This window comes from Copadichromis virginalis, linkage group LG20, assembly GCF_057382275.1.
Source record: "Copadichromis virginalis isolate Kocher_CV1m ecotype Utaka linkage group LG20, C_Virginalis_male_GT1.1, whole genome shotgun sequence".
NCBI lineage: Eukaryota > Metazoa > Chordata > Actinopteri > Cichliformes > Cichlidae > Copadichromis > Copadichromis virginalis.
In genome coordinates this window covers 19,959,374-19,972,714 of record NC_140637.1, presented here as the reverse complement: position 1 = coordinate 19,972,714, position 13,341 = coordinate 19,959,374, and the positions used below count along the sequence as shown (strand labels likewise).

The 13,341-nt window shown below is 42.9% G+C and overlaps 1 protein-coding gene across 1 annotated transcript in view; it reads left to right on the top strand.

Moving 5' to 3' along the window:
• The window catches only part of LOC146684690 (nuclear receptor coactivator 3-like), a 65,464-nt gene that overhangs the window by 34,528 nt on the left and 17,595 nt on the right, over positions 1-13,341 (top strand). Inside the window, exons 2-3 of the mRNA XM_085443392.1 lie at positions 3,557-3,643; positions 12,959-13,066. Coding sequence (XP_085299518.1) covers positions 12,978-13,066 — 89 coding nt within the window. The 5' untranslated portion in view covers positions 3,557-3,643; positions 12,959-12,977. The remainder of the gene's footprint in view (positions 1-3,556; positions 3,644-12,958; positions 13,067-13,341) is intronic.

Below are 13,341 nucleotides of genomic sequence, written 5' to 3'. Positions count from 1 at the left end.
AACATTCAGACAGTACAAGGCTGAAGCCTTGTTTAGCTTTGTGGTGATGAGTAATTGAGGAGCGCGAGGAGATAAACAGACACGTGTTCAGAGGAGAGCAGACTGTAAAAAGGCCTAAGCTCAACATTTCTTCATTGACTCTGAATCTTAAGCTCATTCACACTGCTTTTAAATTCAAGGCTTTACGCCAGTATGAGCAGCGCTACATGCAGTTAACTACCATTTTATTCATTCTGGTTTTCACGGCTGTTTCAAAGTGAGCACAAAGAACAGTAATGATCACACTGAAGACTCTCTTGTCCCTGCTCGTGCACAGCACAAAGAACGACTCTTCCCCCCCTAAACTTTTTGCACAAAAAAATTGAGTCAGTTAGTCTTTGTCGCAGCTGAGCTATAAATTCTCCCTGCTTAAGCAGTCATTCTCCGGCTCTATTTTTCTCCCCTTTCAATTAATAGGAAACACATCGGTTGAAGGAGGGTCTTTGTTGGTGCGTGAGAGTCCATACATCACCTAAACTAGAGCGCTCACCCCTCCTCCTCCTCCTCCTCCTGTCTCCTGCCTGCTAACACACATGCACACACCGACAGCCTCCATCTGCTCCCAATCATGGGTGCAGCCAGCGGTCAGGTCGCTGATGGTGAATGGCATATAGGCACATAACACACACGTAAACATACACAGTGTAACAAACTGCTTTAAAATTACATTTTGTTCCGCAATTCACAGTTTTTGTGTGAGTATAACCAAGTAGTACAAAAGCTGATTACTCTGAGGTGCTTTTTTTCCCCTAATTTTTGATTCTGTCGTAACTCATCTGCACAAAATTATATTGAATCAAGTCCAGCTGTCTTATTTAGCACGCAACATAAAGAAGGTGAGCAAACAGTCAGTGTTCAAGTGAAAACCTTAAATTTAGAAGTATTCTGATGGTTGTGTTTTGAATAATTGCTCAAGGTGTGGCTAGCATGGGGCCACCATCTGTCCATCAATAATCCTGAGGGGATTGCACTATCTAATACAACATCTTTAAGGTCTTTAATGTGCCCGGGAGCGTTTCCAGTTGGACGGGGGCTGGAGAGGTATTTTCACCCACCCCAGACACGGTCCCGTACAGTTCTCCTAGATCCTGACTGTGCACCGGTAGAAACAGATGATGTAAGCATCTGTCTAATGTTGATTGGTTGACAAGTGGGCTGGAATAGAGAAGGAGAGGTGACAAAAACACTCAATAAATAAAGATCAATAAATATAGTATATAAAGTTCAAGCACCGACTGCAGAGGATGCTTTTCATTGTTTGTAACACTCTGTATGGCTTCGCTCTTCTGCGTGGCTGGCAGACAGACCAATCACAGCGCAAGAAAGAGTGGTCCACAGACTGCTTGCACCACATATTTTCTACACTGCCTCCATCTGACAACAGAACTCTCTGCAGGCAGACGGGCCGTCCCCGGACAACTAACCCGCTACCTGTGCTGGACCGTAAATCCTGCTTTAGAGACACAGTCCATCAGACATAAGAAAAAGACAAATTAGTTAGCGCAGGAATATACATCAGAACGCTGAAGTGCAAACAAAATGCAAAGTGTGTGCGTGTTAGCGATCTAACATGCACACACTGACGATCTGATGAATGCACTGGGGCCAACTCAGGGTTCCATATCTTACCCGAGGATACTTTGGTATGCAGAGTGGAGCCAACCTTCGTAGATGTTGATGGTTGACCTGTAGATGACCATAGATGAAGGTCACTGATCGTAACTTTCTTCGTTATCCATATTTAACTGAGAAAGTTAAATATGGCTAACAGGCTTTCTCCCACAGAAACATATTACACGTCATGTAACATGTCATGTTAGATTATTTAGTCATTTAAAAATTGGCTGTAGGTGTGAATTTAAGGGTGAATGGTTTCCTGCCTCTCTGTTTTTGCCATGCCACCCTTCGATAGTGTTCCCAGCATGTGTCAGCTAGGATAGGCTAGCTGGTTCAGAAAATGATGGATGGATTCTTTGACTTAATATTGCGTAACATGAAGAAATATTTCATATGGTTTTTGCAAATCTTCTTGCTGTTGCCTAATATGCTGTTTTTAAATCTACATTTGTCTCCTGAAAGACTCAGTTTTTCAGCACAACAGCTCATGAAAACCTTTTTTTCTCGATTCCAAAGCCTGTTGTTAGTGCATTCCACCGATCTCTGCTTTAAGGCATTTATCAGCTTTTGATGGCAATAAAAAAACTTTCTATTATAGAAGGATGACTAGAAAAATTAATTCGGGAGCTCATTTTGCTGCTGTTCAGTGCTCTATAGATAATAAATCTAAAGTAATTATATTTTAAAATAAAATGTTGATGAAATTTACAGTAGAAATACTTAACAATATATTAAGACTGAAACACTTGCAATAAACCATACGTTACATTTTTTGCATTTGTTTTATAGGAAGAAGAACAGCAGGCAAAAACGGTAAAATAACAGTTAAAGCCTGGTAGACGTGAGATTAACAATAGAATCACACAGACGCACTCAAACTGAACTCAGAGACTCCGACGTGACGCTCTCATCATTCATTTAATAAAAATGAAAGTAAACCTACTTTCTGTCTCTCACACACACAGACCCACACATGTGCTGAGGTACAGGGACAGAAGAACATGAGCCAGCCTTGTGGTGTGCTTCACCGATGACAGGGTGTCATGGAAACGCCCAGCGTTCCCCATGGTTACGCACTGTTTACCCCTACGGGATACTCTTCTTGGATTGTTCAGACGCTGAACACTTGAGCTTCTACAACAACTCATGGCCAAAGAACACACACAGACACACACACAGTGTTTCTTATCAGGATCTAAATGGACACAAATTAGCCTATTATGTGCTTTTGGGATTAGCGCAGTGATTTTAGCCTAATAGTCTGTTTTTGTGCTCTTACTCCAAGTCCCTACGCCACAGTGGATATTTGCCAATAAAGGCTTGGTGTTTATATCCAGTTGTGTTTTTAAAGTATTCATTCAGAGGGAAAGATGTGGAAGCACTTCACTTTGTCTTCTTTTTAAAAAAAAAACTTGGGTGGCTGAATTGTGGATCACATGCTGTCTTCACTTTCAGGTTTCAGCTCTTTGGCTTCCTGTAAAACTTGTGTCTCAACATCCCTTTTTGTGTGTGTGTGTGTGTGTGTGTGTGTGTGTGTGTGTGTGTGTGTGTGTGTGTGTGTGTGTGTGTGTGTGTGTGTGTGTGTGTGTGTGTGTGTATTTGGTCAGGTTGTGGGAGAGGTCTGCATGTTAATGCAAATGCACAGGAGCCATGATGTGTTTGCTCTGTACGTGTGCAGCCGTAATGAAGACAAAAGCACATAGCGAGGCTGGGCTCCCTCGCAGTTTCTTCTCCTCATTAAGACGTTAATGGTGCTTCCTGTGCATGTGTCTTCAGGCTGCTGATTAATAATGCTGCTTGTTATTCATTAATATTGCCCTAATGAACATGCACTGTTGAGCATGATTGTTAAACTTTTTTGCGTGTGTGTGTGTGTGTTTGTTTTTTCTTTTCTCTCCAGACTCCATTGATCAGCCCACATAGGACCGCGCCCCCAAAGCGAGGGGAGGGGGGACCTGATCGTCCATCATCTTGGCGCCGTCGAAAGGTGAGCTAACATCCCGCACGGTTGGCATGGTAACGGCCTCCTGAGTTCAGGTTGAACGGTTTGTCAGAGACAGTTTCTTGTTGTTGCCACACTCTTGCAACATCCTCCTGACCTGAACGCTGAAATGCAGAGAAAAGTGTGTGTGTGTCTGTTTTTGAGGCAAATATTTTATGGAGGTGGGGGGGTTTTGTTGTTTTTTTTAGTGCGTGTGTGTGTGTGTGGTTGAATTTTGGAAGGTGGAATAGTTTACGAAAAAAGACCGGTAGTGGCGGTAGCAACAAGGGAAACAAAGAGGGCTGCGAACGATTTTCAGGGAGATGAGAAAATGAAGAGTGGGAAGACAGCAGGGAGACAGGAGGAGAAATCAAATTATTCTTTGTGCTCTACCTGCCACGGAGGCTGAAAGAGAGCATTAATCTTTTACCCCTGTCTGCAGGTGACGACAACACACACACTCGCGAACACATAAGTGTACCCACACTTAACCAAACCACAGTCTCTCTTTCGTTCACGTGAATTCTCACACGCATGTTTTTTTGCAAACTCGCTGCTGTTGCACTTATAGCAGCAGTGATTGTGTGAGGAGTGAGGTTGGTAAGAAAGGGGAGGAAGGAGAGTCCAGGCCATAGGAGGGGAGACACTCAGTCTAAAGCAGAAGAAAATAGGAGGGATAAGAATGAGGTGAGGCAAGGATACTTCCAGGAATCTTCCACAGTGAGTTAAGGTGAAGGCTTTGTTGATTTCTCTGCATAAATGTCAGGTGATGGGTTGTTGAGGCACTTCAGGGTTTTGGATGAGCAGAAAACTCATTGAATCAATAGAAAAATAAAAATAAAAAACTTGATCTTTAATTACAAAGGTATTATCTAAACCCATTTACACATTCAGCAGTGTACTTTTAGACTGAGGCTCCATTTTGGTTCATTTTCATGTGCATTTTTTTTACAATTAAACAGATTCAACTATTACATGGTTGAGGCACGTGGGTACAATTGTTTGTAACACACACAGTAGAACTTCAAGGATTAATTGAATGATTTGCTAATTTCTTAAGCAGAGGTGCTGGACTTTTTTGATTTATCTTTATCAATCCTTTGATATCCTACTTTGATATCATCATAGTATCTCTGAATCTGCTTGCCCCTGATCAGACACACAGATCTGTAAATTTTGGGTACCTCCACTCAAGAAATGATTGACAGCTGTCTTTCCGCTTGTGGATAACCTTTCTGTGACTTACCCTCTTAATTCCTGTGGAACCAGGAAAGCAGGTTTTATACTTTACACATCCGGGAGTCCGCTTGGCTCTCTGTGATGTAAATTTTGCCGTTGCCTAGTCAGTGTGAGGGTCCACGCAAAAGTCTGCACACCGCTCTGTTTCTTGTGATCACAAGGACTTGTTTGTAGAGAAATTACATTATAATGCACCAACTATGCATGCACGTGAGAGCAGACTTCAAGCAAACTTTAAGGAAGTATAACAGGCATGACTACTCGGTTGTCCATGTCCACAACCAAGTATAATCCAGGTTTAAAGGTGTATGTAGTTTTTCACACAATGCTTCAGTATTTTGTCTTAGTTTTTGTTAAATAACTTACACTGTGTCATTTAAGGACCAGGTCTTTTTTATTATTAGGATAAACCAGAAGACAGTCTTTGCAACTTGTGCGAGTAGTTGAAGCAGCTTGTCGTGCTGCTGGTGTGAGTTTACACGGCCAGACATGGGCCGTGTGCCTCTGTTTTGTCAACAGAGATTATGAAAGACTGGCAGGCGGGGGAGGTGACAGCAGGGCTATTTGCATCACCCAGGCTGAGCATGCCTGCTCCTCTAACTCTGTCACCTTCTCTCTCCCTTTTCTCTGTCCCTTCCTGTCTGCTCCACCCTTTTGTCGCCAGCAACAAGCACTCTGGCTAGACCGCCCTGTCGCCACGGTCTTATCGCCTCCAATCAGGAAAAAATGGAAAGAGAGATGTTCAAACAAACTCAAGGAAAGCTTGATAGCAGGCAGCGCCACAGATCTGTTATCTCATTTGAGAGATGACAAATGAATTAGTTTCTAGATAAACTGAAAGATTAACCATGAGGCTTTTTGTGCACAGCAAACAATAAAAGTTTCTAATGGAGCCTGCACGTTGACTGAATCCACACAGGGGAAACCCAAGATATTTATTATGATGTTTAGATGGGAATAATCCCGCCTGTCTACAGATGATGTACAACACAGATTGGTGATAGATTGAGGTTGTATTTGCTGTTGCTAATCTTTTCCCATTCGCTTGCCGCCTACCCCCACTAACTCTTTCCGACTCATTCTTGTTTGTTGCACCTTTTTTCCCCCCACTGCTGTGACTCATTGTGTTGTGGGAGGTCTGTCGACTCTCCACTTTGTTTGCTATTTTCCCAAACCTAATTCAGTTTTTCTCTGCTGTTCATCCATTTTAATCTGGCGTCAGCGAGTGTTACTCATCAGTAATATTGAAGTGATGCTCATCTTATTGGAAATAATTTTATTGTTTCCACCAAAGTGCAAGAACACACACTCACGCAGTCCAAAAATGTGACTGAGCGGGAGCAGTGTTTGGTTAGTGTAGTTATTGAGGGATGGATGGATGAGATACTGTTTAGTCTTACTGACCACTTTAAGCACTTGAACACTACACCACATTCACACATATACATACAACACTTCATTCTGTGCATCTACAGTTGTGGTCAGAAGTTTGCATACAGTCATCATCATGGGCGTGACTGTCACTGTGATTTTAGGCTTTTAATTATTTCTTTGAACTGTTCTTTTTCCAGGGTGGAATCACAGTACAGCATGAATCCTTGATTAATAAAAAAAAACAAGAATTGTGTGCGCAAGTTTGAATTTATTTTGGATTTTCTCTAATAAACACAGGGTCAAAAGTACACATGCAGATTCAAATATGTGCATACACCACCACTGATAGTTGGTTAAATGTCCCGGAGCAAGTTGGTCACCATCAACAAGCTTCTGCCATGATTGTGGCTGAATCGCCTTTCTTGGCAGAATTAGTAGAGTTCCTTTAAATTGGTTGTTCCTTGCGGAGATCCAGCTTTTAAGAGTAGTCCACAAATTTTCTGCAGGTTTAAGTTCAGGACTTCGGGAAGGCTATTCTAAAAGTTTAATGTTAGCTTGCTTTATCTATTCCAAAACCAGTTTTGATGTGTGTTTGGGATCATTGTCCCCTTTGAACACTCAATTATATCCCACTTTCAACTGAAGCTTTTGATTTGAGGAAAGATTGAAGAATTTTGAGGTAGTCCTCCTTCTTCATCATTTCATTCACTTTGTGCAGTACACCAGTGATGCTACCACCACCATGCAAAGCCTCACTTTTAGTCCACCAAACTTCTTGTGATTGTGACAAGTAACTCAATCTTTGTCTCATGTGAAGATTTCTCTCCAGAAGGCATTTGGCTTGCCCATGTAGGTGTCGATTTTGGAGCAGGGAGTTTTTTCTTGGTCGGCACCCTCTCAGTCCATGGCAGCGTAAAACTCCCTTCATGCTGGGTGGTTCTTGGGTTCTTCCTGAACATCTTAATCAGTTCCCTTTTTATCTGAGGATGACAAAATTGGGTCTTCTTCCAGACGTTGAAAAAGCTTATGTTAACTTCTGACCACAACTGTATCTTGGTATCTTGCGTGGAGGGCAATTAGAGGCTCAGTATTTCCACATGCAGATCAGGGTAGTCAGGGATGGAAGCACGACAGTCCAATTATTAGACAACCTGAGCCCTGAGCCGCAGCTGCCATTGGGTCTTAAAAATTAAGGTGATTCATCTGTGGAAACCATGATTGTGCTCAATAATTGTCTAGAATCTGTGCTTTTCAGACGTGTGTCTTCAAAGTAAATGTTATAGCAGTTTGAAATGTTCATATCTAAAGCCGAGTTACATTACTTTTGCAGTCTTATTTGTTTACCTCAGAGCTTTTTGTCATTGGATTAAAGAAAATGTTTAGACAAAAGTTTAAAACATGTTTGGTTTTTATTATTCATATAGCCAATACTACAAGTACAATACAATACAATACTAAAAGTATCATCTCCGTAGCTCAAATCAAAACATGATGTACGTATGAGAGATTCGTATCATGGCCAGCTTCTGGAACAAATTGGAATGGTAATATTTGCTGTTTGCCAAATTTAGGTTGCTTGTGTTGGTTTCCTTGTGATAGTTTTTAATACTGTTTGCTAACTTCTTGGCTAATGCTAACTGAATGCAGAGACAACAGGATTGGTCAGTTGCAATGTGGACCAACGTTGTCATGATTTACTAGGAGCAACACAAAGCACGGGGAAATCACATCGTGCTTCACCGTAGCCCTGAACTTGCTTATACCTTACCTGATAGAGGTTGCTTGTGAGAAAGCACCATCACATCAGGCAGCTTCCTTCCAGGCACCACCCCTCCTCTTAACCACAAAGTGTGAGGACACATGAAATAGATTAATGCCCTGTCCTTATGCTCTGACTTGATTCTCCCTCTGGGCGCCATGAACATCTTGTGTCAGTTCATTAGTAAATCCTCTACTGTCTGCTTTTATAGCCAGGAGACAAAAGCAGTATGTGGTTTTTGTTTGTCTTCTGATCCAGTCTCTGCCTACCATCCTAACTAAGATTATGACATTGGCATCATATGTGCAAGAGATAAAAATAGTAGCAACAACAAAGAACCCCAAAAGGTGCCTCTAAAGGATGTATAAAGCCCACAAACTGCAGAAGTAAATTTGTTCCACCTAGTATTTGGTCCATCACCGTAATAGAACGACTCCATTTCTCCGTGGAGTTTCTTGTCCATCATCCATCTTTTTTTCTCTTTTCTGCAGGGCTTGCGTTAAAAAAAAATCTAGTAAACTCTCATTAATGTCAATTTGTGTTCAGAACTCATGAGAATGAGTAGGAACGTGTTCATCGTGGGATTTTGACAGTTGCCTAGCAATACTGCTTTGATTGTAGCTTACCCATCAGTCAGTGCGGTGTCTGTATTTTCTCCATAATGAATAATGTATTTCTTTCTTCCTGCCAAGACTAAAAAATCTGTTCTTTAGGTCTTTTCCAAAGTTAAGGGGGATATTTTGAAAGCAACATTGTGTGTGAATTAGATCCCTCACTAGTCAACAGGACTGTATGCTTTCTGTTTTATGAGGTGAGCCATTTCCTCTGGTTTTGCCATAAAGCCATAAACTTTGTGGTTCCTGGTGAGTCGTGCTCCCACTGGGCTCCGGGATCCAGGGTCATTGGCATGCTACTGTCCTTTAGCAGACCTCAGAAGTTTAGCTTCACCCTAAGTGACACCACAGCTGACCTGAACGATCCTCCTGCCTCATTCGCCCATTGACCCAAATAATATATGGGTCAGCTGTCAGCATGAAGGTGATGGCCTCTTGGAATCACTCAGTTCAAGATCAGGGTTGAGTATCAGGTCAAACTTAATATCAAAGTTCAGAGCTGCTTGCCTGCATGAGTCCTCTAACCTTCACCTGTCATCAAACGAGGAGACTTTCCCATGACCAGTCAGATGGGAACTAAAGCCAGTGCTGTTTCATAACCTCTCTGCAGGCATAGTGAGAACATACAAATTTCTTATGAAGTCTAACTTGGATTTCTGCTCTTATTTTACTTCCCAGTGTCCTTTAACCTCATCATTTGAGGTATATAAGAATACATTTGTGTTACTGTTTCTCTAACCCTGTAACTCCAAGCGTAGAATGTTTGACTTTTTGAGACCTCTAGATCACCGGTGCAAATTACACAACAATCCCGGACAAATTAAAACTTATACATACAAACTGATACTTAATTTCTTTTTTAGACACACCAAAAAGCTCAATAAACACTCCACTTTCGAAAAATTAGAATTCTTTATGAATTTGCTCATGATTCAGGCTTTAGGGGGCTAAACAGCGGATGTATGGTTAGAAAAGAAATGTACAGTATGCTGTCCAGTCACATCAGAGAGCAATGGCTACCACACGTATGCCTTTGTTTTGGATATAGTCGATTTATAGAGTGAGATTCACAAGTGAAAATAAGAAATGGAAAAAATGGGGCTTGAGGCAGAAGAAAGATGTTGACTGCTTTTTTTTTGCACAGTTGGACAGTGGCTGGACGAAGTGGGTGTAAAGTGTCAGATCTTGTGTTACATAAATTCTCATTGATGATACCGGAAATTGGTGGGGGCTTTCTGAAGCTGTTCGACCATCCTACAAAAATTTCTAAAGGAGTATGCCAGTCTCTTAACACCTCTAACATGAGCGCATTGTAGTATCGTAGGACACAAGTCACACCTGGATTAGGAACAAAGATCCCAGCATGATTTTGTGTTGGGTAGTCCGTACGCTGAGCTTTGCATGCCCCTGTCTACATGTTGTACCTGTGCACTGTCACCTGGAGGCAGTGTCAAAAGACAGTGTTAGCACCTACTGCCGAGGAGTTGGAACTTATAACATTGGAGTAAAACCAACTGTTGACACCTGCTGTTTGTTGTGATTCTGTCTCTACTTTTTTCCTAACTTCTTTATCCTAGTCGTAACCTCTGTTGCGGTTTCCTTTCCTTTTCAAACCAACTTTTTAACCAATTTCTTTTGGTTTCTTTTAGTTTTTTGGGGGAGATTGCATTTAAATGCATTTCTGTGACTGTGAATCGGGCTTTAAATAATTGCCTGCATGCATGAAGCAGTTGATTTGTGAAATGTGGTTATTGTACACTCGCTGTGAGTGTAAATGACCAGTGCTGTTTTCTGCCACAACTCGACCGACTCAATCGTGTCTTCTTAAGATAAGATTATAAGATCCTAGTATGGATGATTTGACTATTGTTAGTTTTTTGAACATTTGTAAGTTTTACTAACAAATGTGCTTTGCGACTGTGTGTTTTGGGGTTTTTCCTGCCAAAATTTCTCTTTCAGTTCCCAAAACAATATCCTCTTAATTTCCACAGTTTTTGTTCCAGTTTCTCTAATACTCTCATTCAAACTGCACATTAACCCAGGTGCAGGGAAGCTAGTTTGCAGTATGTTTTTTGCTCTGCACACTCCCTTTCACATCTCCAGTATCCCTACGTCTCCTTCAAATTGCCGTCTTCATGCCCATCTCTCTATTCCCTCTTGCTGCCCTCAATAACGCCATCACCCTCCATTTCCTTCTTTACGTGGCTCATTCCCACTGCCCCCTGCTGCTGTATTGTACCCACCGCAGCCCCGCTGCCTCTCTGCCACCAGGCCCCACACTGCCTGTGGCGTGTAATTGACTTTCTCCCCGCACTGGAAAAGCGGGCGGCCCGCGCCAGGCTGGAGGTGACCCATTTCCCTGGGGCATTCAGCAGGCTCCTAATCAACTATTCTCTGGGGCTGCCTCATTCACTCTGCAATTAGAGCAACTCCCCCTTTGAGAACTCCATCAATAGGCTGGCAGTCAGGCAGGCGGACGGGCGGGTTTGGTTGGTGTAGGAGCAAAGAAGGAGTTTCACCCGAACACTTTGTCTTGGCTCTTTGAGTTCTGAAACCTCCTTACTTTGTACTTCCCCCTCTCGCTGCTTTTAGCTTCTTCTGCTCCTCATCTCCCTCGTGGTAGGTTTCATCAGACAACAGCAAGCGGGGGTTTTGTCTAACGAAGAGCAGCAGACGGGGAGGCAGGTAGACGGGCACGCAGGGAGGCAGATCGTAGGATAGGCAAGAAGAGGTAGGCAAGCAGACAAAGGCACTAAGGCAGACAGTCAGTCAGTTAGACGGGAGGGACTCGAGGGAGAGATTAAAAGAGAAATTTGAAAGAGGGAAGGATTGAGCAAGAGTATCTGTGAGATTTCAGAGCATCTCATGCTTTTAGGAGAGTATTCCCAGTTGTTGTCTTGCAAGAGAATACACTTGTGGTTCACCTGGTCTTGCAGACATGCGTGAAAGCAGTCCTCATATTGATTCTGTCTCAGTAGGAAGGTGTGTTCTCGTTCTCGCAAGCCAAGTTCACACGACTGAAGACTGGGACCTTCTCTGTCCTGAAACCGAAAAATAAAAAGGCAACACAATCAGATGCTTTTGCTCCGATCCCACCAGAGATCATGGCGCATGATGATTAAATAACAGGCCGGCGTCTCTCCCCTGCCGCTGGCCTGATTTTCTATGCAGGAGAGGCAGTGCTCTGGTCAGAGGATAACCATGTAATCAATGGAATGAAAAAGCTGCTCTGGCTGTGAAGGTTAAGAGGGGTACAGGCGGTTTTCAGCCCACTCTGTGTGCCACACATGCATTCAAAACACACTCCAGACTGTCTGAATGTTACTGAATCCTCCTCCTTTCACCTGTTCCCCTTCCCTCCTGTCTTTCTTTGACATGCCTTTATCTCTCTTTCTCTCAGCTCGCTCCCTCCTACTGCCGCCACCTCTTTTTGCTCTGATTTCTCCCCCCCTCATCCTTGTTTTTTTTTCCTTCCTCTGCAATTCCTCTGTCTCCCACTATATTTGTGCTCTCTCTCCCCTTCATTTACTTTCCTCTCTTCCCTCCCTCTATCCTCCTTTCCCCTCCCTCCCTCCTACCTTTCCCCAGTGTCAGCTGCTGTCACTGTGGCAAAGAAAATGACCAATCAGAGCTCACATCACTGCACCGGCTTCTCCCTCCCTTCCTCATTTCTTCCTTTCCTTCCCTCTATTCCCTTCTCTTCCTCCTCCTCCTCCTCCTCCTCCTCTTCGGCCCATCTGCCTCTCATCCCCGCAACCTTTATCAGCTCACTTCCTGGAGACGAAATGTGATGCATTATGGGAGACAGACGGCTGTCTAACGGGGTTAGTTGTGTTGCGTGGCTTATCATCAGAGACACTGCTAATCCTGTGTCTTTGTGTGTATGTGTGTGCATGCCCGTGTGGATACTCCATGCGAGCTGATGAACTCATACATGCACAGCCACACACACACACACACACACACGCACACACACACACAGCCTCAGATGCTTACGCTCATATTCTCCAAATAAGAAGAGGAGGAGGAGGAGGCGGCCGACGAGACATGTTTATGTTTGTCAGTCTCTGCAAGGAGAATACGATTTGCATGATATAAGCATATTTTAGCCTGCTTGTGTACTGTTTTGCACTTTATTCATTTACAACCTGCCTTTATTATTTTTGCTGAGTTCAAAAGGATGCTTGCCATGCCTTCCTGCCTTCACAATTACCTTTATAATGAGAGCTAAAAGGCTAAGAGGGGACTGTGTAATCACTTCACTCAATGCATTAAAGTTTTATTTACACCTCTGTGTGTGTGTGTGTGTGTGTTTTTATACTCTTTTTCTATCAGGTGCTGATATGTGTTCACGATGAGCGGGCTGGGGGAAAACTCCATGGAGCCTCTGAGCTCGGAAAACCGGAAACGCAAGCTTTCCACTTGTGACACGCCTGGTATGGGGTGAGTGTGTGGGATCAGCAAACAAGAGGGGAAATGCAGGAAAGTGGGCTACTGGGTCAATGTCTTCTTGAGCTCTGGCTGTACAGCTATTATGTCGATGTCTGCCGTGATGAGTAACAGTGAAACCCTGCAAAAAAAATTTTAGTAGTTTTGATTGGAAAAATTCTTTTATTTCCTCTTTGTACTTTACGCTCTGAAAATTAGAAGGTAAAGCCATTTTCACCTGGTTGGAACGCAAGAAATAAAAAGTGCCTGTGTACTAACTTTGTTTTAGT